Source organism: Triticum aestivum, chromosome 6B (genome assembly GCF_018294505.1).
Source record: "Triticum aestivum cultivar Chinese Spring chromosome 6B, IWGSC CS RefSeq v2.1, whole genome shotgun sequence".
Lineage (NCBI taxonomy): Eukaryota > Viridiplantae > Streptophyta > Magnoliopsida > Poales > Poaceae > Triticum > Triticum aestivum.
Genome location: NC_057810.1, coordinates 715,603,403 through 715,627,979, shown reverse-complemented (window position 1 = coordinate 715,627,979; position 24,577 = coordinate 715,603,403). Strand labels below are relative to the sequence as shown.

At 46.1% G+C, this 24,577-nt stretch overlaps 2 protein-coding genes across 3 annotated transcripts; both read left to right on the top strand.

Moving 5' to 3' along the window:
• Positions 1–311: 311 nt before the first annotated feature.
• On the top strand, positions 312–5,104 carry LOC123135126 (uncharacterized). 2 transcript variants are annotated; one of them, XM_044554229.1, is made up of 13 exons: positions 312–1,883; positions 1,967–2,116; positions 2,232–2,470; positions 2,600–2,820; positions 2,921–3,013; positions 3,086–3,196; positions 3,287–3,625; positions 3,699–3,761; positions 3,831–3,920; positions 4,007–4,090; positions 4,184–4,294; positions 4,596–4,839; positions 4,927–5,104. In XM_044554229.1, exons 5-12 carry the CDS (start codon positions 3,011–3,013, stop codon positions 4,746–4,748), a joined length of 954 nt encoding a protein of 317 aa, XP_044410164.1. In that variant the 5' UTR covers positions 312–1,883; positions 1,967–2,116; positions 2,232–2,470; positions 2,600–2,820; positions 2,921–3,010; the 3' UTR covers positions 4,749–4,839; positions 4,927–5,104. The 2 variants fall into 2 exon arrangements, with proteins under 2 accessions (XP_044410164.1, XP_044410163.1); XM_044554228.1 differs by lacking the exons at positions 2,232–2,470; positions 2,600–2,820 and having other exon boundaries at positions 313–1,883.
• Positions 5,105–8,501: 3,397 nt separating this feature from the next.
• On the top strand, positions 8,502–11,716 carry LOC123135125 (receptor kinase-like protein Xa21). The gene is made up of 2 exons (XM_044554227.1): positions 8,502–8,661; positions 9,028–11,716. The coding sequence occupies exon 2, from the start codon at positions 9,033–9,035 to the stop codon at positions 10,125–10,127; it is 1,095 nt and encodes a 364-aa protein (XP_044410162.1). The 5' UTR covers positions 8,502–8,661; positions 9,028–9,032; the 3' UTR covers positions 10,128–11,716.
• Positions 11,717–24,577: the final 12,861 nt, after the last annotated feature.

Here is a 24,577-nt window from a genome sequence, read left to right as displayed (position 1 = left end):
GGAAAATTTATATTCCAAACAAATTAATATATGTAACAATGTCCCGGTTCTTCCAAAACAATTTCCCTCCTGTTCTCCTTGATAAAAAAAATATATCCAAATTTTCCTCCAGTTCTCGACCATAGGGCTTACTTTTCCCTCCAATTACTTTCACGCTTACTTTTCCCTCCAACTAACTAAAAAACGCTAGATAAATTGGGTCTCAAACCCATCCACATCCAGCCCAGCCGCCCATCGTTCGGCGGCTACCTCGCCGCACTCCAACGCAGCGGCCGCCACCTGCAACCCCCCCCCCCCTTCCCACCCCCATCTCAACCCCTGTAGGATCTGCCGCTTCCTCGACCTGCATCGGCGCCGCTTCCTCGATCTGTCCCGGCACCGTTTGGATCGTTGCGGCGACGGCTTCGTCGGTCTTCAGCTCCGCCACCTACATCCTGAAGGAGTACGATCTCGTGGCTGGTATGGATCTGAACGCCACCCTTCCCTGATCTGATTGCTACGAATTCTCTGAGGTATGCTAGGTGAAACACCACTGTAGTGATGCAGGGGCGGGGACAGGGAGAGGCCAGCAGGGGTTCCCCTGCCAATCGCTCGCTCCCTCAACAATTCGTAGCACAGTGTGTACTGTAGATGCCTAATAGCCGTGGCTAATTGCATAATTAGCCCATACGTAGACAAATAATTAAGCAATCACATATGTTGAAAAGCCCATAAACCATATAAGGTTGTGTCTGACTATAGTTTTGCGATGTGCCAATGCCTAATCCACTAATCAGGTCGATCCATTGATATACGTGCGTGTTCTACACTTCTGCTAGATCGATCCATTGACTATTGTTTAAATTTGATCAGACTTCTTGAGAAACTAGAAGCAAACGACGCGCTTTGCTGCGCCCGCTTCAAGCTTTTTAACATGTCTAGTTTGCAATCTGGGCACACGAAACAAATCTGGGCTCATTCGGCTCCTTTGTCATTTTCATTGATGCCCTAAGACTATCATGATCAAACCCAACTCTGCTCTTCAATTCGATGCAGCCGATCTACTGTAACAGTTTCGCCTGCGTAAATTGAACCATTAGGATAAAAAATGACTGAAATTACGAACAGAGAAAATGCTTAAGATTTGCACCATCACCTGATGATCCTATGTACTTTCAATTTCCCTTCTGTTTAGGGAAGCAGTGAACATCATCAGGCCCTGTACACTTTTCAACTTAAACCTGTCCTGAATCCATATGTCGACAGCGTTATATCTTAGTGTGGGTGTGGCTGGACCCATGGTCTTGTACCTCATCTCTCTGTTTTAAGTTATGATAAGCTGATAGTGTATTGACGTGCTATTGTGTACTTCTCTGCCCTCTCCATTCACATGTCTATTGGCAAATTAAATTGTCCCTGTTATGTCATTAGTTAATTTGGCTTTACTTGTAATGATTTAATTGACATTTTTATATATAACTTAGGATGGCGACGGACAAGTTGACCATATACCTGCACTATAAAGATACAAATCAGGAAGCCAAAATTTTACAAAGATCCATGATGAGACGTGATGTCTCGTATTACGACTTAATCTTGATGATCGAAGAAGTTGGCTTTCAGGCAATTGACTTTCTGTACTATGCAAAAAAAACCCCGTCTAGGCAGCTCCTACTTAGTTCACATTTATGATGAAGGTCTTGTGATGAAAATGTTGTCCGACCCTGAGATTGTGAAAGCTGTCCATCTGTATGTGTCTAAGGAGAAGGCTGACGATCATATTGCTCCGCCTAGCAAGCAAATTGATGTTGCTCCATCTAACCATCCAAATGAGAGTGTTCTCTTACAGGACGGTGGTGTCTCTGCTGAAGGGGCAGGGCAACTTACTACGCAAGGGCCGCAAAGTATCCCTCTTGAACCATCCTTATTACATATCTGTATCTACTGTTGTAATTATTGGAATAAAAGATGTGTGGTTGTTCTGCAGGACCACCACGTAGGTCAAAAAGGTTGAATGTGATTCAGGTTACGGACCAACGTGATGATGAAGATGGAGACTGCAACAATGGTGAGCAATTCCCACAAGGTCATGAATCACAAGCATTGGTCGATGAAGAGGGTCAAGTTCACAATCAAGGTAACAACCTATTACATTTTGTGCTTCTATTAATTAACTTGTATATGCTTAGTATCGAAAGAATAATCGGCGGGCGTCATTTCATTAGTACTTTTCTTAATTAATCTTGTAGTAGACAAAGAAGTACGCAAGCGCAAGAGAACAAGCTTGCCAATTGTCTGGAACATGCCAAAGGGGCAGAGAATAGTTGTGAAATGCAATGAAGATAGCCAGCCTATAGGAGATGAAGGTGCAATCTTGGGGAAGTTTCTGGGCACGGTTGCTAGAAATGGAGGATTTTGCCCACTAAACATAAATGATTGGCGTCATGTCAAAAAGAATAGTGGTGAGGAAACAATATTGCAGTGCGTACAGGTACTTCGCAATTAACAAGAAAACAAAATATGTTATTTGCTGTCCTTCTATTTATATCTAATTTGTCTACATGAGATGTAGTGTGGTCTGCATGTCTATTTACATCCATTCATTATTTTGTACTTTCAGACAAAGTTCGTGTATCCTCGATCATGTGAAAAATGGATTCTCAAATCAATTGGAAGAGACTGGAGGAAATTTAAGTCTAGTTTGAAAGATGCTTTCTTCAAACCCGCCATTGAAAAAAATCCAAACATCAAGCGAAAGGCTTTGTATAAGCTCTGTCCAGAAGATGTGGACGACGTCAATGGTGTGGGCTTGTTAAATATTGGAAGTCCAAAAAAGGAAGGGTAATGAATGAGATACTGTACTTTACTGTTTTGACATTTAAATGTGAGTTCTCGGGCTTATCTTAAAAGTTGCATTTAAGATATGATTACATCATAACAGGCCCTTGCTGAGAAGAACATAATTAGTCGTTCCCTCGTGAAGGATTCACATAATGCTGGCACAAAGAGTTATGCTTGTTGGGGCGAAGACATGGTGAGTAATCTTGATTCCTGAAGTGTTGTCCTGTGTCTCTTTTGTCATATGGGTGCTGTTTTTGTTTTGTAGAGGCAAGCTGATCCTGAAAAGAAACGACCACACAGATCAAAGGTTTATTTAGCAACTCACAAGAAGAAGGACGATGCTGATGCTAAAAGTAAAGATAGAAATAAGCGCCTGGTAGGCAATTAATATAGAAATTGTCTAATTGTTCTCTGGATCAAGTTATGGTTCAATCTAACTAGTGTATGCATGATTCTTTTCTTATAGGATCGATTGGAGAATCTAATAACCGAACGACCAGAGTTGGCACAAAATTTGAATGGAAGAGTCGCATGGGAAGGTGATGCCCTGCAGGAAGTGTTAGGGAAAGAAAAGATTGGACAAGTGCATGGCATGGGTTTGCTTCCAACTCCTAAGCAAGTCTACGGTCGGATGCCACGGTATCTAAAGAACATCAATATGACTACAACTGATGGATCACCATATGAAGTTGAACATGACGTTTGGGAGGTAATAGCAAAGATGAAGGAGCATATAAAAAAGCAAGACCAGATTATTAAAGATATGAATAACAAAGAAGGCTATGTCCATAATGGCATAGAAGAGGTAAAGGACTTCTTTATCCCACCCTTCGCATGCATTTCTATCAATAGTTTACTCACATTTTTTAGTTCTGTAGGAAAACCTCCAATCAAATGATAATGGTATTTCTCGGTCACCAGTACTGCTTGGTAAAACAAAGGTAATGTTAATAAATGCCTACATCATTGCTTGTCACTCGAAACCTTCATATTAATATTTCAGTTTGCAGAGAACCCAGTGCAATGGACCCGTTGAGGCACGCTCGTCTATGCAACATGACATTCCTGAGGATAATAATTTATCACGTTTGCATGAAAAGGTTATGCATGTAGTTACTCTTACTCATGTCACAAAGATAGAATATAAAATAATTGCTTGCTTACCATTGTTGTGTCATGGAACTAGGTTGGCGACCATGATGTCAACCAATTACAAATTCAACAAAATTCATCATCACCACAAGACCTTGTTATTGATTCCGTGCTAGAGGTAATTTTCGTGCCTTTTGAGTTTTGAAGTTGTAGCTTTCTGTAGCTTCAAGGTACGAATATCATTCCATCTAATATTATTGTATCTTGGTAGGTGAGGGAAATGAGGAATATTACGGGTGAATCTGTTTCAAGACCGAACCAGCAAAGGACTAGAACTGAACACCCACACAGCTCAAAAAGAAGGCGTTCTTCTTCCATCAAGGTAAAGATTCACCAAGTAGCATGGTTTACTGCACCCAAATTAACAACCCAAACCCTCATTATCATGTCTGCTTGAAAAATGGATTTTATTACAATTCTTGCTCAATCTGTTGTATGCAAGTAAACGATAAATTTAACCAAGCATGAGCTTGCGAGGTGACCTTGGGCATTAGACTTCGTTGCCGGGTCCAGTTTATTTAGTTTCTTAGGGCACCTTAGTGGGTTGACATTAAAAAGATCTCATATTATTCATGCAAGTTATATTATCATGTCATAGAATTCTAATATTGATCATAATATAGGCTGCTTCCAAAGTAGTCTTAAAGACTTCAACATATCCCAACAAGCGGAATGTTACGTATGGTACTATTCGGAGTACTGATCCAAGAACTAAGGCTGGTGGTATTGAGTTAGGTGTTGAATGCTCTTGTGCGCATAGACGAACCTATTCTTGATAATGAGGAGTTGGTAAGGGAAGTTTCTGATTGCAAGACAATTGGCGAGGCTTTCACTTCAGGATACTTAATTGCCTAGCCTTCAGCTTTTGTAAGTTACAATCTTCCCTTCCACATTCTGAAATCATATTTGTGTACATTTAATCACACATATCTAAGGTGCAATTTTCTTCTACAGATTCAAGAGAAGGATGGTTGATTTGCAGTTGAATTCTTGGATCAAGAAGCAAATAAAATCTGAAGATTTTAGCTACCAATAGTTGTAGTTTACATCGATAGATTTAAAAGTGTAATATCATCCAGAAGATCTTTCTCTTTCATCGAATTGATGCAAATGCGACAGTGTAATATTCCCCATAGTTGTGGTTTTTATCTCAAAATTATATGACTGATATCTTTATTGTAATGCATATGTATCATACACTCTTCTATATTCGTAATAAATATCTTCGTACGAATTTCTGTATGTGTGCTGCTTCAGTTTAAATATCATTTTGATATGCTGCCAAGCATAATAATAAAATGATTAACAATTTATGCAATTGCATTTATTTTATTAAATAAATTTATATTCCATAGAATGGGTATCCAATTTAGTGGTTACTAATAAAAAACAAATACATTAATTATGTTACCATATTGACATAGTAGTGTTACTGATGGTGTTACTATAGCTACAAAATTTGTTACTAGAGTAGTTGACATCTATAATTATAGTGTTACGATACATGGATATTATGTTACTAGTTGGGTTCCGATGCTAAAAAATGTGTTACCAGTTGTGTTACGATAGTTACATAAACATGTTACCACCGATGTTCTACGTCTATCAAAATATGTTACTATCAGTGTTACTATAATTACAAAAGTGTGTTACCGGTGTGTTCGGTAACACATAAGACACATGTTACTATAATGCAACTGTAACACATTTTTTAACATATGGTAACAATTATTATGTGTGACAGTTGACACCACTTAGTAACACGGTCTAATGGAACACATTTCAAACTGTGTTACTATATGGCCCAGTAACACACTTTTGGACCTGTAGTAACACAAGACGGTGTTACAAAAGGTCTATCCTCCTGTAGTGATCTGTGCCGCAAAAATTACACACGCCCCCGCGTCGTCTCTGCTGAGGCGGCACGGGCGGAGACTCGGTCGCGCCGCCGGGCCGCCCTCCCGCCCCCCTCCTTCCTCCCCTCGCCGTCGCCGAAGGAGGCCGCCGGGCTAAGCCCAGGTGGCGGACAGCGGCGGCGGGTGCATTTTCCTCTTGCCAGGCCGCGAGATCTCGGGATGGGAAGGCTCAATCCCCTTTTTCCGCGTCGCGCAATGGATCCGTCGGGGACTTCTGCTGCGGCACCGGCGGGCCCCTGTGCCTCTTAGCAGCGGCCTTCGCGGGTGGCAGGCGCAATAGCTCCGTCGGCGGGCGCCTGGCCTCCGGCCCGGCTGCTCCTTTCTGACGCGTCGGGGCGGGCGCCCCCCCCCCCCCCCGCCTTGTGGGGCGCGGTCCTTGGTCGGGCCGGTGGCGGGCTGGCCTCTGGTGGCTCCTGTTGCGCAGAGGTGGTGGGATGCCAGATCGGCCGGATCTGGCCCGTCGCCGTCTTCTCGTCCGGCGGGGAGGTGAGGTGTGGTGGCTCTTCGGTGCTGCTGGCACGGTGGCTCCACGAGAGGTGGGCGGGTCAGCGAAGGTGCAATGCGTGAGGGTGCTGGTGATGTTGGGTATGCTCCTGGCGAAAGCTTGCCCGCTCTTGCCGGCCAGCGGCGTCAGCTTCTATGGGCATCGTTTAACCTCCTCGGAGGCGTCGTTGTGGAGTGCCACACCCTCTTACAGCTTCGGATCTTGCTCTTCGGGTGAAAGCCTAAGACCTGGTTGGTCGGGCGACGGCGTCAACATCGTCGCTTCCCTCTTTGGGGCGTCGCCGTGAAGAGCTTCGGATCCTGTTTGCGCGCTTCATGGGCTGGATGCTCGTGGCATTGCGGTTGGCTGGTGTCCGTCCGGCAATGCGGATGTTGCGCGGCTTCCTGTTTTGTGGCAATGATGGCGGCTTCGGGCGGAGTCAGGTTTGCTGATGGTTCTTGGTAGTCGGTCTCTTCTGGCGTGTTCGAGGAGTCGTCGCTCTGGCGCTGGCTCGGCGCAAGCCCAACGCTTTTCTTCTGTAATGCTCGTCGACAGAGTCGGAGCTGCCTGGTCGCCGGCGCGTGTGGCTGACTGTTTGGCATCGGCCGGCGCAAGCCTTGACGCTTGTTTGCAGTGAGGGCTTCTTCGGTGGTCGTCGATGGTGGACTCGGAGTCGCCCTCGTGGAGGCGTGCTGACGATGACGCCGGGCTGCAGCCTCGACGACGCTTTTCTCCTCGGCAGCGTGTGTGCGTTCTTGTGTGGGTTGCCAGGTCGCCCTGTGTGCCTTGTTTCTGCGGGCCAGTTGTGACGGTTTTCGCCCAGTTTTCCGTTTATTAACCGGGCAATTCTCTTCGAGCTTATTTAATGAATCGGGTCCTAAGGGACCGCGTTTCAAAAAAAAATCTCAACTAATTTTTAATATTGTGTCATTGCATAGGCTGAATGTAATTACTATCATCTTGATATTACGGTTTTTTGAGAAAGCTGGACTCCTCTGTCTAACAGCTAGGCGTTGTTTTACAATGCTGACTAGCTTGCCAAATGCCGATTATATATCACAGCTGCAGCTTATTAGTCAAGCGACCTTCTTGTCTCTAGTGTGGTACTTCTATATGATATACGTACTGTCAGCAAGACGCGTCATTGCATTGTATAGTGCTAGTAAACATGTGCAAATGGTGACAAAATTAAGCCCATCTGACGCGGTGCGATGGGGATGGCCTGGACAATAACACTTTTATTCTTTTTTTTCAGAGTTGGGACAATAATGTTTGATCTACTCCAGAAAAGCATTTAGAAACTTCCACTTGATCTTTCGACCTTATCTGATTGGAATCAAAATACTAGAAAATCTGCTAGACATGTAAAAAGGTTCTCTAGTGGCCGGCTGCAAGTGGGGTTCTAACATAATATTCTTGCCCGCTGCAAGTGGGCGTAGAGTTAATATTGCAAGCCGATCGCTGTCTCTATTAAGCAATATTTGCTCCAGGGACCATACATATGCACACAATATACGCATGCCATGCGAGACGCACAATACCATCTGAGGTGCCATAATTTGAATGAATTATGAATAAGCAAAGAAAGATCTTAGATCTGAAAACCAAAAAGGAAACGTCGATCAAAGCGACCGGCGAGAGATAGAAAAAACCGGATCAAAGGATTGAGAAAAAGACTCTCTAGGGCACCGGTCAACGCGACCGGCAGAAGAACCCTAGGTATGGGCGGCGCGGCCCCCGGCGGCAGTCATGGAGGCCGACCGCCCTAGGGGCGCGCCGCGGGGCGGAAGCAGTGGGAGGCGGCTAGGGTTTGGACCGGCTAGGATGATACCATGTTAGAAGGGAATAAAGAGAGATTGAGAGAATATGATGGGTGTGTATTGAGCCTTTGGGCGGTTTATACAGAGTACAAGGCTTGAAGGACAATAAGTCTCTCCTAGAGATAAGGCAGGAGATGATTACAAATCATACTCTAACAAGCAGTAAGGGCCAAAGGATATCATCTCTGTCTGATTCCAGCTGAGAAGGACTGAGCCGTGCGTGAGAGTATTCTTGCAGGTGTGTGGACGTAACTGTGAACGTGGTTTCTTTCTTTAAAACACCTGCAAGCAAAAGCAAGTTGAGCGTCCATTTGAGCGTCCAGCGTTCCAACCTCCAACTCAACTCACAGGCTTCACGGCTGACACACCTCAGAGCCCGGCCGGCGGCGGCAAAACCATGCAAGAGAGGCTGCCGTTCCGTGTGATTCGGCCGAGCAAAGGTGCCCTAGCCACTCTCTCTTGGGCAAAGGTGCCTCCTCCTCCTGAATCCTGATTACTAACTCAGTTAGTAGTTAGTACTTAGTACTGCTTCTTACATCTTCTTGACTGTCAAAAACAAAAATCTCGCAAAAGGCAAAACTAATATTTTTCACATGGGTTCTACTTCTAATATTTCCCCCCATCGGATCATGAAACCTATTAGTGTTGTTCATGAGAGCAAGCTCACAAAACCTAGTAGTATTGTTCATGACCTACTCATAAGTTTTTTCTCTCTCTTTGAAAACAAGATATGCAAGGTGCATGCTTGTGTATCAATTGATGCACGCAATGACCAAACTTGCAGTAAACATAGTACGCACAATGTTTTATTCTTCATTCAAACTTTAATTTGCAGGTGACATGGCCATTAGTCAAGCGGCAAGGCTCGCCACCATGCTTATGCTACTGCCGTTGCTGCTCATTTCTTGCGGAGTCGGGAGCATCCTCTGCTCATCAATGACAACAGTCCATGATAACAGCACGGACATGATCTCGCTGCTAGATTTCAAGCAGGCCATCACCAACGACTCAAGACAAGCCTTCACAACTTGGCACACCAGCGTCCCTCTTTGCAGTTGGGATGGCGTCCACTGCAGCTCGGGGCGAGTCACTAAGCTGTACCTCAGACAACGAGGGTTGTTGGGTCGGATATCCTCCTCCCTTGGCAACCTAACGTTCCTTAGGACACTGGACCTGTCCAAAAATGGCTTCACCGGTGAGTTACCTCCTCTCAACCGTCTCCACAGACTGGAATACCTTGACTTGGGAAAGAACTCACTGCGAGGGACCATTCCAGATACTCTCACAAACTGCTCCAAGCTAAGGAGCCTAGACCTATCTGCCAACTTACTAATGGGTGAAATTCCCCTAGGTATAGGTCGCCTATCCAATCTAAGGAAAGTATGGCTTTCCTCAAATAATCTCACCGGAACAATCCCACCAAGCCTAAGAAACAATAGTCACCTTGAAGACATCGTGCTTACTGATAATAGGTTAATGGGAACCATTCCTAATGAGATGGGAAGTTTCCCATCTCTTGTTTATTTAGGCCTTGCTGGAAATATGCTATCAGGTGGAATACCAGAAACCCTGTACAAATACAATCAGTCTTCTCTCCAATATTTATACTTATATTCCAATATGCTTGGAAAAACACTGCCATCGAACTTTGGTGACACCTTCCCAGATCTTAAACATCTCTGTTTGGACAATAACAATTTTGAAGGTCATCTCCCTGCTTCACTAGGCAATATTTCAGGGCTAAGACTGTTAAACTTTTCTTCCAACAATTTCATTGGTCAAGTTCCAGGTTCTTTTGGTAATCTTGAACAGTTAGAATACCTAATCCTTCAGCGAAACAATTTTTGGGGCTTCCTCCCAATAGAGCTTGGCGGCTTAAAGCAGCTCATCCATCTGGATATGTCTGATAATAATCTGCGAGGTGGTGTGCCATGACAGAGAGTATATTTGTCGAAAATAACAGTTCCGTCTCACTTGGAGGCAACATGGACCTTTTATTTTTGGCGGAACACTGGATCTTCTCCCATGTCCCGCCATCTCTCGGAGAGAAGAAACACAGTATGTACTACCTGATTATTGGACTACTCATTACAATACTTAGTTGCATGTCACTCATATTCTTTCGCCTATTTTATGCTCACGAAGAAGACGTCAACAGCAAACCTATCATTGTACTACCTGATTATTGTAATTCACAGGGTTGGGACCTTCCGAACCTTCACTTTGGCAATAAACGATCCGCTGAGATCGTGGCTCTCAGTGCTCAATCAGCAAAACGGATTAAAAGGGGAGTTTCACGTAAACAATCCTGGCCGATTGCCAACAACTCCATTGTATTGTTTACAAGCTAACCTAGGCATGTCTTGATCTTTTCATGCTAACTTTTTCCGATACTAAACTTATGGATTATTTTTTGCGGGAAACTTCTGATCTAGTCATCTCCAATCATGGTAGTACAACGAACACAAGAAATAATAAAAATTACATCCAGACTCGTAGACCACCTAGCAATGATTATAAACACTCAAGCGAGCCGAAGGCGCACTGACTTTGTTTTTGAAAAGGATGGTCATCCCCGGCCCCTACATCAGGCTGATGCATGCTACCATATTATTAAGCAAAAGTACCAGAATGTTTACGGTTCAGTACAAGCTCACATGGAGCTAAAAGAAAAAAAAAGAGAGCAAATAATAGTTGACAACAACTGGCGGAAATAGGTTGAGATGACTAAACACCTTGCTTGTTATTGGATTGCCATCCAAATCGGTTGTAAATACCCCGTGCTACTATCTCCCAGAGGGTACACCAAATAGCCAAAAGCTCCCTGGCTTCCGCAAGAGTGAGTAACTACCACATATGGATCCACGCAGTGGCCCTGTAAATAACCTGCAAAAAATTTATACGAGTTTGTTGTAAATCATATCATTTTTGCAGTTCCATATAGCCCAAAGTAATGCGCATACTCCTGTTCGAATATGTCCCGCACTGTTTGTCTCCACTCCATTTAGCCATGTCCCAAATAATGTGTTAACACTATTTGGAGGGCTGACATTAAAGGCTATATGAATCTAATGCCATAAATGTTTGGCAAGAGGATAATCGAGAAAGAGGTGTTTAATAGTTCCATCGTGATCACAAAAGCAACATCGCTTACTACTCTCCAATCTTCACTTTGCCAAGTTATCCTTGGTCTGAATCACCTCCGTGTGAACAAATCACATGAAGATTTTGATTCTTAAAGGAACTTTAATCTTCCAAATATGCAATGATTTTGGAATTGGACCAGAATCAGTTAAGTCTAGATACATAGATTTCACTGACAAAACTCCATTCGTGGATAGTGTCCTGTGAATCGAATCTTGTTTATCAGAGAGGTGAATGCCCATCAGCCTCTGCACGAGATGTAGCCACGCGTCCCATCGTTCTCCTACTAAGGACCTCATGAACTGGATGTTTAGAGGAACATACTGTAATACTGCAGCAACATAAGAGTCCTTATGATGTATAATATTATAAAGAGCCAACTTCATATTTCTCGCCTTTGGTAGATCATGTTCCATGAAAATGGTTATGTCGGCAGCGTATTGTAGTATGGACACCCCACCATCCACAAGGTGGGGCATGAGTCCACCTACTTGCCCGCCCTTTTTAACCCTACCGATGAGAATTGCCAACATATCTGCCACTATGTTGAACAAGATAGGAGACATCAGGCCCCCCTTTCTTAGGCCCCTTTGCATCTGGAAATAATGACATATGTTATCATTCACGTTAATCTTTACGCTGCCTTTTTGTACAAAGGAATCGACCTGATTCCTCCAGGAATCGTCGAAACTCCGCACACAATCGTATGCGTTGTCACGACTTATAGCAGATGATTTGCCTTTAAAATACCGTGTGCGGAACTTCGCACACGGTGTATATTAAACACGGTGTATATTAAACAATGTGTGCTATGAAATTAAGTATTTGATGTGAATACTCACAAAGGAGTAGAAGACCAACATCGAACGAGAGCTTAAATTTGAAAATAGTTTTAAGAACCGGACCGGTGGTTCGAGTGGAGAAAAGGGAATTAAGGCCTCGTTCGGTTAAGGTGCGTCGGTCCTATAGGTGTTTAGCATGACAAATTCCCGACTGTCTACTACAACAAGTTGTGACCGACTCCGGCGAGGGAGGAGCGATGATAGCGGCATGCCTTGGGCTCGCTTTAGTGCTTGTAATCATCGCTAGGTGGTCTATGAATCTAGGTGTAATTTTTATTATTTCTAGTGTCCGTTGTACTGCCATGATTGAAGTTGAATAGATTTGATAGTTTCTCGTGAAAAAAAGATCAAGGGGAGCCACGCTTTCACAGAGAGAGAGATAAGGGCAAAAGCGAGAAGGAAGGGAATGTCATGCGACCAAGGCTACTTTGCTACTGTCTTTCTTGAACACCTCAACCTCTGCTGCTCTTCTTTGAGCGCCTCTGCTGTAGTGCGTCCCCATGGCTCCTCTGCTGTAGTGCGTCCCCATGGCTCCTCTACTACTGGCCATTGCATCAGCAGTTCAAATGCATATCATCAATAGTTAGGCACCCGATCTGAGCGGCAAGATGGCTAGCAACCAACTGCAAGTGTAAGCAACAGGCACAACAGCTAGCACCTAGCTGCAAGTGCAAGCAACAGAAGTAACACGTGCAATTGTTGGTTCATAACAACAAAGAAAATATTGAATCAGGTTTTGACAGCAAACAAGCATCCCACATAAATTAAAACGCCAATTTCAAACAGACTTAAACTAAGTTTACAAGATGGTAAATCTGACATAATACTTCTTCGACAAAAGTGTATCTATTTCCAATGACAATATGTCGTACATAAAGCTTAACTTTAGTAACAATTTTCTGAATTTTTCCAAGCTTGATGTTTGAAGAGCAAAAACTATGCAAACATATAAAAGCCCGCTAAAAGAACACATTGCTTCATCGAGCAGTTTAGAACAATCCTTGTAATCTTGACTTGCAATTTTTTCTGAAAAAGAAGATTCACTGAAGCGCATGAGAAAAAGTTCATAACAAATCAAAAAGAGTCAAGTTCAATTCAATGCATATAGGGATCCACAATGGCAGCATCTATGGAAAATAGGACGAGAAACTGAAAAGCAATAAAGAAAAAGAAAAATTGGGTTTATATGTTGAGTGAAAGACCTCATTCCTTCGAATTTTTTGAAGGGTGTAAGCTCAGCCAACGATCTGCAAGAACATACAATGGTTATTAATGTCCTGCAAACTCAGCTTTGATTTTAGCTAAAACTACAATGTATATATAATCAAGAAAATGTTGCTTGAACAGAGAAATACCTTTATATGATGTACCATCACCGTTCCTCATCGATCAAAGAATTATCATTAGCATCCACAATTGTTCCCTCAATATCAGGCCTTACCCAATGTTGATCTTTCCTTTTCGCTTTAAACATATCTGTGGGGTGAGAAACATGGAATGGCTCAGCTTCTACGTCTCGTGTGCATTCATCATTTCCAGTGTCACATCTATCTCTAGGTAGTTTATTCTGCATCACCACTAACCAACCTGGGTTCAATTCGTCTTCTAGGTAAAACACTTGATCGGCTTGGTTAGGCAAAATAAAAGGCTCATGCTCAATCTTGTATCCTTTGTGCATCAAACGTGAGAAGTTAACAAGTGTGTAGCCATACACTACTAGAAAACCCCCTACTAATGGCGCACCTAGTATGGCCATTAATGGCGCATCTGTGGTGCACCATTAATAGCACGCCATTAGTAATTTTTACTAATGGCGCACCACCTGGTGCGCCATTAGTATCTGGTATACTAATGGCGCACCGCGGGTGCGCCATTAGTATAGGCCAGGGTGCGCCATTAGTATGCCTCCCAGGGGCCATGTATATCCAGGTGCTTTGGCATACTAATGGCGCACCACCACTGGATGCGCCATTAGTAACCGCGGCATACTAATGGCGCACTACCCAGTGATGTGCCATTAGTATGCACTGTCATACTAATGGCGCACTGTCATGTGATGCGCCATTAGTATGAATATTAGGTTTTTTTTGTTTTTTATTTTCTGTTTTTTGCACAGGTTACAAAATGTATAATTTGACAAAATATAGACAGCACACATCAACAACAGATTCATCGAATACAATAGAAGATTAGTCTTTGAATACAATTCATCATATTAGTCTCTGAATACAATTCATCATATTAGTCTCCGAATTGAAAAGACCGAACAAAGATAGAACATTATATTACAAGTCTCGAGACCGCGAGTAGCGAGTTTGTCTTCACATTACAAGTCGATATCGATCATCTAAACTACCATCACATAGAAGAGAGCTGCGGTCATCACGATGAGCATCATCACGATGAAACTCGTCTTCATCCGGTTCCTCCAACGCTCCCTCCCCTCTCCCGCTAGATAGCGGGCGTATCTAGATTCGGCCTCGGCCCTAGTGGTGTACCCTTTGTAACTGTTACCGCTGAATCGGTGAACCTGTCTCCGACACTCCTCCCAGTCATCGTAGACTCCGGGAACCTTACCCTTGTACACGACATACGTCGGCATCGCTATGCACTAGCCAAACGAAAAGTTAGTACCAATTCACAGACAATACATAAGCAATATATAAGTATGCAACAGAACGATCGGAAGAGAAAAGCAAGACATTAATAGCATCGATTACATCTAAGTTGAACGACTCTCGAAACCAAAGAGACATACTACAAGTTCATTAAAGTTTAATTACAACATGAGCTAATCGATGTTTCAGAACTAGACACAGCATCACTGCTTTCGACTCGACTCAAGGGACCGGAGCGTGGATGCAGCCGCCGTCTATCGTGGGAGTCATGAAATAACGGTCGTTGTCAGCCTGCATTTGTAGCATTGTGTCGATGTCACTGTTGGACGGTTGATTGTTGAGGTAGAACTGCCCCGAGGTATGAAGGACATCTTGATGGATGATTTCCGCAAACTCCGACTGGATGCGAAAGAATTCTTGTCGGAGGTTCGCGTCCTGGATTGCCGACACGCTCTTTGCCCAATCTTTGAGTTTACTCGGTAGCAGAAGTTGATGATGGTCCCGTACGACCGCCAGCATGTGATGGATGGCGTAGTAGGCACCCTTCTGACCGCCAGGCGGCTGCTTGACGCAGCAGAACGTCGTATTGTGGGAGAACACGTGCTTGCCGTACTTACGAATAGGCCTGGTGAAGATGCCTCCAGATTTGGCGTAGCCGGGGAGAACATCATCAAGAACCTTCTTGACATTTGTGTAGTCTACGTTCGACTGACGGTCCGGGTCGAAATACGTGGCCATGGAATATTTGGGGCTTAGGAGGATGAGCGTGCAACGTGTGTCACTGCAGAAAACACGGAATGTTAAAAGAAAAACGATCGAAATGTAAGAATTCATATGTTACGGGCCGGTTGAGGGGAGGACTTACTCAGGAAAGTAAGGCACGAGGAAGTTATCCTTATCTTGGTTTGCCAGAATGACGCCTTCGAGGTAAGAACTCGCGACTTGCCGATCCCCAGCGCTGCCCAAGATCTTGGCACGCATGTAGAAGGGATCGACTATCACGATGTCCGGGGTCTTGTCGCGAAAATAGCCGAACGAAGGTGTAGTGCAGCGGATGAAGGTTCAACATAGCGTGGATGTCATCAAAACGCAGGACGATCGTACGCCCGATGGAGTTATCCACAAAGCCCTTGCCCTCTGGCACCTTGGCCGCGAAAACCGGGTATGCCACATCCTTCTCTCTGAGACGCCGCTTCTCCAAAGCAAGAACACTGTCATGCAGACTCCGCATAGCACCGGTTGCAGCATTGAGCATATTTGTCGGTAGCATCGCCCTACCCGCCACATGCACCCTCCTCGAGATATCCTGCGGTGAAGGTGGCCGTCCTGAGCACGGATCGTACTCGGTGCCGGCTGGCTCGCACCCTTCTTAGTCTTTCTTTTGCGTGACTTCTTCTTCTCCTGTAATGGGACCGAGTTCTGCTCACAGACCGCCTTCTTGAGTGTGTTGGGGCTGATAATATTTCGCACCTCGCCTATCTGAGGCTCGGTGAAGTCGGCAGCTGGAGGCGTCTCCTGAGAGCTGAACGCCACACGGCGCCTGTTGCAACTTGGCTTCTCCGCGGTACCAGCTAGATCACACACGTCTTTTGTTGGGTTTGGTTCTTGAGAAGGAGGCCCCATGAAGTCGCCATCGTACCCATGATCGGCAAAGTACTGATCGACGTTGCCAAATGTATCATCGTCGTTGTCGTCGTCGTTCTGATCCTGTGCCATATGCATGTTTGGATCCAGTGGCATAGGGATGTCCGGCACCGTTATGGCGGTCTTGCCATGGGGCCGACTTGGCGCCGACACGACTGGCGGTGTTGTCTTTGGGGTGGTGTCCCCCGCCCCCAAACGAATCTGGCTCTTCGGCCAAAGCAGGGGCCAGCTCAGGCAGGCACTGAGGGTCATCACGTCTTCATCGTCGGCCCCGATGGGTCGAATCGGAGGTAACAAGTCGTCGCAGCCTGGCAGCACCCGAACCAGTTGAACCCTAAACAAGTTGGGTGGCATCTGGGTACCGTGGAACAAGGGGTTGCCCGGTTGAACGATTTTGCCCTTGGCGACATCGACCAACTCGTTGTTCACGAAGTGGAGGAGAGTGCACGGAACATCGGCGGCGCCCTGCGAAAACATGTAGGGCGTCAGGGATGCCCAGTCAAAGGCAAGGAGATGAAGTCCTCGGCCGAGAGAGGCTTAATTAGTTACCGTGATGATGGCGTCGAGCTCGGCTAATGTCGACGCACCGCCAACGGCGGGCGTGCAGTTGACGGAGGGGCCGCTTGCTGAAGAGGTGCTGGCCGGCGTACACCCGGGTGCATTAAGCTCTCGTGCCGGCGTCGGAGACACCAATGCCGCCTCCGCCGGAGGCACTAATGGCCCCGCCATCGCATTATGCGAGTTGCTGGCCGTGAAGCTAGGAATCGGGGGCGGCCCCTGTTGGCCGCCCGCAATCCACGCACTCAACCCCGAGATCAAGATAGGCACAAGGGCGGTGATCGTCGCTCCGAGTCGTTGTTCCACTTGCTCTTGGACAATCTCCGGAATCCGCGCCACATGTGCCTTGAGTTCTTGAACCTCTCGTGCCTGGCTTTCCGAGCTGGTCTTTTTCTCCTTCCGCACACCAGCGGTATAGTATGACCCCCATTTTGTCGACAAGCCTTTGCCGGCCACACGACCAGCTGACGTCGGCTTACTGAGCTTATCCTTGTTCTTCATTACATTCAACGCCCTATTTAGAGTGGTGTCCCAAGGGTTGCTCTTAGTCGACCCCGCGCTACTGCTTTCAGTCGCCTGCGGAAGGAATGTGAACCATTTAGAAATTTGGCTTCATTAATTAGAATGCAACCATATGGAGCTAATTACGCGGGGGTGTATTCCTTACCAGAACAAGCTCAAGCTGCCTGGTCTTCGGATCCGTGGTAAGCTCCTTTGTTTTCGGGTCCTTCTTGTACCGGGCCCTGACAAAGTTCCTGGTCTGCTTGTTACCGCTGTATTTCTCGAAGAGGGGCGGTAGGCCTTGCTCGGCACGGTCCGCCTCCTCCTTGTCCCATATAGGCTCCGCCACTCTGTAACCGCCGGGACCGAGTGTGTGTTCCCCTATGTTCAGCTCCCGCATTTGTTTCCCCCACTCACTTGATTGGGAGCTTGCGGTGCTCGAGCAATTGATCTTGAAGTCGTTGTAGTCATCTTCGGTGATCGAAGGATTTTTCTCCTTGATCTTCTGATAATTCTCACCTTTCTTGATCATTTTCTTCACATTGCTTTTCCAACTAGACAGGGCCTTGCTCATCTTCGTGAGGGCAGCATTGTTCACTTTATTCCCTTTGAGGCTTGTGTTTGCAAATTCAGCGGGGAACTTGTATCGTTCATGCAGCTTCGTGAAGAGGAGGTGGCGCAAATTCCCTCGGTCAGGATGCCTCAGGTTCTCGGTGTTGATCGAGACGGTGCTCCGGACAATGCACCCGAGCTGAAGCGAGTACCCCTTGACTATTCGTTCGGGCGCCGTTGGATTCCCGTTGAAGTCCACTTCAGTAACTTCCTCCTTGAGGGTGAGGAGCACGATCGGGTGCAGGTCCTTCCGTTGCCTCTTCGGTTGGCTGCCATCTGTGCGGGCGCCGCCATCATCAGTGGTGGCATCCTCGGCGGCACCATCAGTGGTGGCATCAGTGTGGTCATCCTCGGCGGCACCATCAGTGGTCTCAAGATCGGTGGGGAAGGCGGCGGCCTCATACAAGTGAGGTTGTTCCTCCATCTCCTGGGACAGCTCCCAGAATGCCTTGCCGCCCGAACCCCCGGCCTCATCGTTGTGAGCCATGTTTCTCTCTAAATAGAAATAAAGTTTGGTCAAAAAGTTGGTTATTGTCAAGGAAGAAGATCTCTAAGTTGACCAAATAACCTAATTCTCGAGGAATGTCGCCAAAAAGTTGGTTATTGTCAAGGAACAATTGAGAGATGTTTGTGATATTGCCTAGGTGTTTTGGGATAGAACCTGTTAGTGTGTTGTTGCTAAGGTCCAAGTGCACGTTCTCAGGGTAACCTAGTTCTTGAGGGGTGTGTCTAGAAAGTTCACTCTTCTTTTTAGAAGACAAGCGTCTGAAATGGTATTGCCTTTCCTTAATTTGTACTATTTTTTCATTGTGTTGAATACTTATGTGGGTGAGTGTATCTGTAATTACTTTTTACTACACCGCAGGGTGTTCAACCACGCGGAGAGGATAAACGCTAGCAGGCTGATCATTGCATATCATTCATAACCATGAATGAAGGCTCAATGGACCAAGGAAAGAAAACCTACACAAACACAAGGATGACTATTGGAGACACTCAGGCCTGCTGCTTTGTGTTGATTGTTCAGAAGCTAGGGAATGTCCATTATATATAGATGCAGAGAAGCTTCGGCCGTGGTGAAGGTCAACCCCTATATTTTAATTGGAGGGCCAAGAGATAAGCTAAGCTGCAAATTATGAATCTGCGTCGAAAATTGCACCACATTCAGCATAGGGCAGGAGACGCCTACCCTAATGAATATGTTATTCTCACAGCTCATCACTTGCTGAACTTGTAAATCATTTCCGTGAAAACAATCAAACGGTTTACAGCGACAAGTGATACAAGGAACTAAACTGGGTTTCAGCTCTACATGGGCCAGAGTGGACTTGAGCAAATGTGTGTATGTGATGTGCCCCAACAGGGTCAACTTATTAAGATATACTCCAATCTTCATCAAGTTGCAGTTTTGAAACGTTGGCAGTTTTTCTAGCTGATGAAAGGAAACGATTTCCTTCCTGGACCATCGAGTCATGCACACGTTGGGTTAATGCGCAGTCACACTCCGATGAAGAAAAATAGAAAGTATATGGCATAAAGGGGTCTAGACTTGTGCAATTTTGACATTTAGGGTTACCCAAATGCATGTGTTATGACTTCTGAAGCCAGACAAAAACTCCGATTATTTTTGGTTCTGTACATGATGCAAAATGGATGGATGGATGAATATAATGAAGCAAGTAATTGTCCTGCCTTGGAAATTAAGCTGGTGCCTACAGGTATATGTATGTATTGTTTGGTTGGTCCTGAAAAACAAAAGCTATCTAGCTAGTATGCAATGCAAATTAAGCTGCAGATAGCTTATTGTCTCCTCTCACTATCTCTCTATCACACATGGCAAGCAAGGGTGTCTGAGTGTGTGAATAAAATACTAAACTAATCCAACCACTAAAGCAAATTAATTTTTATTTCGGTTGAGAATCGGGCACCTTCTAGGTCAAGAAAATTGGGCATGACCTTTGCTAATTTTCTTGACCTAGGAGTGCCCCATTTCTCAACCGAAACGGAAATTAATCAACATTTCAGGAGAAAGGGGTTATTTTAGAAGATCACAAGTAGCAGCAGCATCACTTGACAAAATCACAACTAGCAGCAACAACTCGCAGATAGCAGCAGCAGCATCACTTGACAAGTAGTACAGCAGCTGCGTGGGCTGGATTAGCAAGAAAGCTGATGTACAAAACCTCAAAACAATGCAAAGTGCTGTGGGCTAAAAAACAATTACAGTAGACTAAAAAACAGGAATCATTATCTTCTATATGAAGTTGCTGATGATGCAACTTTAGTCTTCACTAGATAGAAATACTGTTAGCTGTTAGTACGATAGTGCAAGATTAATTCAGTAATAGGTGTTGTTGTGTTCTCTGTGATTGTGTTGTTGTTAGCAAGAAACTGCAATTGCTTTACTGTGAGCCCTAATTGTGTTGTTGTGTTCTCTGTTGTTGGTGAAATAGGTGTTGTATCCACAACTTAACTGTAATTGGGCCCCTGGACATCGAACAAACATAGAGCAAGCAAGACTGAATGTTCCAGACTATGAACCAGTGTGATGCACACAAGAATCAAACTGGAGTGTACAACAAAAAGAAACCACCTTGGCTGCTCCTAAACGCAGATCTCATGTTCCATAGTTTGAGACAGCATATTCCACAAGTTATAATCACTCAAGAAAAGTCAACCGCTGATGCAAATTTAGCACCGAAGCATGCAACCCTCAAACATTACTACTACTACATGTACCAGGGCCAAAATCAAATTGCAATGCTTGTTTAGAGAATTTTCAGAGAGAAAATACAGGTACACCAAGCCACCAAGAGCTGCCATTTCTAAATTTAATTGCAATAAAAACCATGGAAATACACAGTAATTCCACTAAAAATGCCACTTGCAAATACAGAGCAAAAATCCACTAGAAGTACACTGTAAACCCACTAACATTTACAGTGTAAATTCCACTAACAATTACAGTGTAAATTTCACTGAAAATGCACAGTAATTACACTAAAAGTACAAGGGGGAGAGGGGGAGAGGAGGAGGGGGAGCTCACGGGGGCCGGGGAGTGGGGCGCGGGGAGGATGCCGGGGAGTGGGGCGCGGGGAGGATGTCGGGGACGAGGTCCGGGTGGTGGTGGTCCTCCTCCTGCTGCGAGAAGCAGCCGCGCTTGAGGTCGGGGCGGAGGTAGTAGATCCACCAAGGCAGCAGCTCTTGTCGCAGCGGTTCAACCCGACGAGTCTGGGGAGTAAGCTCCAGCAGCCGACGCCATGGCGGTTGATGCGCAGCCAACGACGAGGGCGGCGGGGCGGCGGCGTTGGGACAGGAGAGGGCGGCGTCGCGGGAGGCGGGGCGATGGACGGTGTCGGGACGGTGCGACGGCGGCGAGGATTTTTGGGCTCTGGGGGAGAGGAGAGGGCGGGGGAGGGAGAGGGCGAGGGCGAGGGAAGGCGGGGAGAGGGCAAGGGAGAGGGAAGGCGAGGAGAGGGCGAGGGAGGCAGAGGGCGAGGGCGAGGGCGAGCAGTGGGTCAGGGCAGCGGCGACGGCGGCGGTGGATCGAGAGGGAGAGGGAACTGGCGAGGGGGAGAGGGAAGGGGGGATCGGGCGAAGGGGGAGAGGGAATGGGGGATCGGGCACAATACTAATGGCGCACCTCACCGTGGTGCGCCATTAGTATTTTTTTATTTCAACACGAGCCAACAGGTTATGTACCACCAGAACTGATCCACATCAAGTCCCCTCTACTAGCTCGACTGGTCAACAGCTAGTTCTCACACTAGGAGGTCCTGGGTTCGACTCCCAGGCTCCACAAATTTTTTTAGCATTTAAAAAGCTGTTTGATACTTATTTGTGTATAATATGTTCAAACTTGTTTAAATAATAACAGTAATATTTTTTTATAAGACAGTAGCATTTAAAAAGCTGTTTGATACTTATTTTTTTATAAGACGGTGCGCGGGGTGCGGGGGGTCGGCGGCGGCGGTTGAGTAGGGGAATCGAGGGTGCGGGGGGTCGGCGGCGGCGGCCGGTGGACTGGGGGTGCTCGGCGGCGAGGGGGACCGGATCTGGCGAGGTGGGATAGCGATCGAGATGGAGGGGGATCGAGATCGAGTGTCCATGAAATTTAAAAATATTCATGATAGTTCAAAAAGTACCCATGAAATACAATCGAGAAATGAAGGCTACGATTTAAATACAATCGATCTTAGCTAGCTATCTGTTCACAATCTTCTTGCCCTTCTTTTTCGCAAATGGAGTTCTTCTGTGGAACGGACGTCCTTTAGGTAGGGTGGTCCTGCTTCTTCTTGTGGTGTATGCTGCTACTTCATCATCGTCGTCATGTTCGATCCTCGGGTCGCCGTACTTGTCGAAGTCTTGCTCATTGGCTACTCCATCCATTCCGATGATCTTCCTTTTGTTGGGGAACATTGCAGAAAACAAAAATGTTCCTACTCGTTTCACCAAGATCATTTAGGAGTTCATCTAGCAACGAGTGATTAGATGCATCTACATACCTTTGTAGATCGCGAGCGGAAGCGTTCAAAAGAACGGTGATGATGTAGTCATACTCGACGTGATCCAAATCACCGATGACCAGCGCCGAACGGACGGCACCTCCGCGTTCAACACACGTACGTGACGGGAGACGTCTCCTCCTTCTTGATCCAGCAAGAGGGGAGGAGAGGTTGATGAAGATCCAGCAGCACGATGGCGTGGTGGTGGATGCAGGGCGTCACAGCAGCAGGGCTTCGCCGAGACTACGAGGGAGAGACGTAACGGGGGGAGATGGAGGCGCCAGGGGCTGGTGTGTGAAGTCCCTCCTCTCCCCCACTATATATAGGGGTGCCAAGGGGGGTGGCCGGCCCTAGTAGATGAGATCTACTAGGGGGGCGGCGGCCTAGGGGAGGTTTCCCTCCCCCCCAAGGCACCTAGGGGTGCCTTCCACCACTAGGACTCCTCCTAGGGGGAAACCCTAGGCGCATGGGCCTATAGGGGCTGGTGCCCTTGGCCCATCTAGGCCAAGGCGCACCCCCTACAGCCCATGTGCCCCCCCGGGACAGGTGGCCCCACCCGGTGGACCCCCGGGACCCTTCCGGTGGTCCCGGTACAATACCGATAACCCCGAAACTTGTCCCGATGCCCAAAATAGCACTTCCTATATATAATTCTTTACCTCCGGACCATTCCGGAACTCCTCGTGACGTCCGGGATCTCATCCGGGACTCCGAACAACATTCGGGTTTCTGCATATACATATCTTCATAACCCTAGCGTCACCGAACCTTAAGTGTGTAGACCCTACGGGTTCGGGAGACAAGCAGACATGACCGAGACGACTCTCCGGTCAATAACCAACAGCGGGATCTGGATACCCATGTTGGATCCCACATGCTCCACGATGATCTCATCGGATGAACCACGATGTCGAGGTTTTAATCAATCCCGTACGCTATTCCCTTTGTCTATCGATATGTTACTTGCCCGAGATTCGATCGTCGGTATCCCAATACCTCGTTCAATCTCGTTACCGGCAAGTCACTTTACTCGTACCGTAATGCATGATCCCGTGACCAGACACTTGGTCACTCTGAGCTCATTATGATGATGCATTACCGAGTGGGCCCAGTGATACCTCTCCGTCATACGGAGTGACAAATCCCAGTCTTGATCCATGTCACCCAACAGACACTTTCGGAGATACCCGTAGTCTACCTTTATAGTCACCCAGTTACGTTGTGATGTTTGGCATACCCAAAGCACTCCTACGGTATTCGGGAGTTACACGATCTCATGGTCTAAGGAAAAGATACTTTGACATTCGAAAACTCTAGCAAACGAACTATACGATCTTGTGCTATGTTTAGGATTGGGTCTTGTCCATCACACCATTCTCCCAATGATGTGATCTCGTTATCAATGACATCCAGTGTCCATAGTCAGGAAACCATGACTATCTGTTGATCAACGAGCTAGTCAACTAGAGGCTCACTAGGGACATGTTGATGTCTGTTATTCACACATGTATTACGATTTCCGGATAACACAATTATAGCATGAATAAAGACAATTATCATGAACAAGGAAATATAATAATAATGCTTTTATTATTGCCTCTAGGGCATATTTCCAACAGTCTCCCACTTGCACTAGAGTCAGTAATCTAGTTACATTGTGATGAATCGAACACCCATGGAATTCTGGTGTTGATCATGTTTTGCTCTAGGGAGAGGTTTAGTCAACGGATCTGCTACATTCAGGTCCGTATGTACTTTACAAATCTCTATGTCTCCATCTTGAACATTTTCACGAATGGAGTTGAAGCGACGCTTGATGTGCCTTGTCTTCTTGTGAAACCTGGGCTCCTTGGCATGTGCAATAGCTCCAGTGTTGTCACAGAAGAGCTTGATTCGCCCCGACGCATTGGGTATGACTCCTAGGTCGGTGATGAACTCCTTCACCCATATTGCTTCATGTG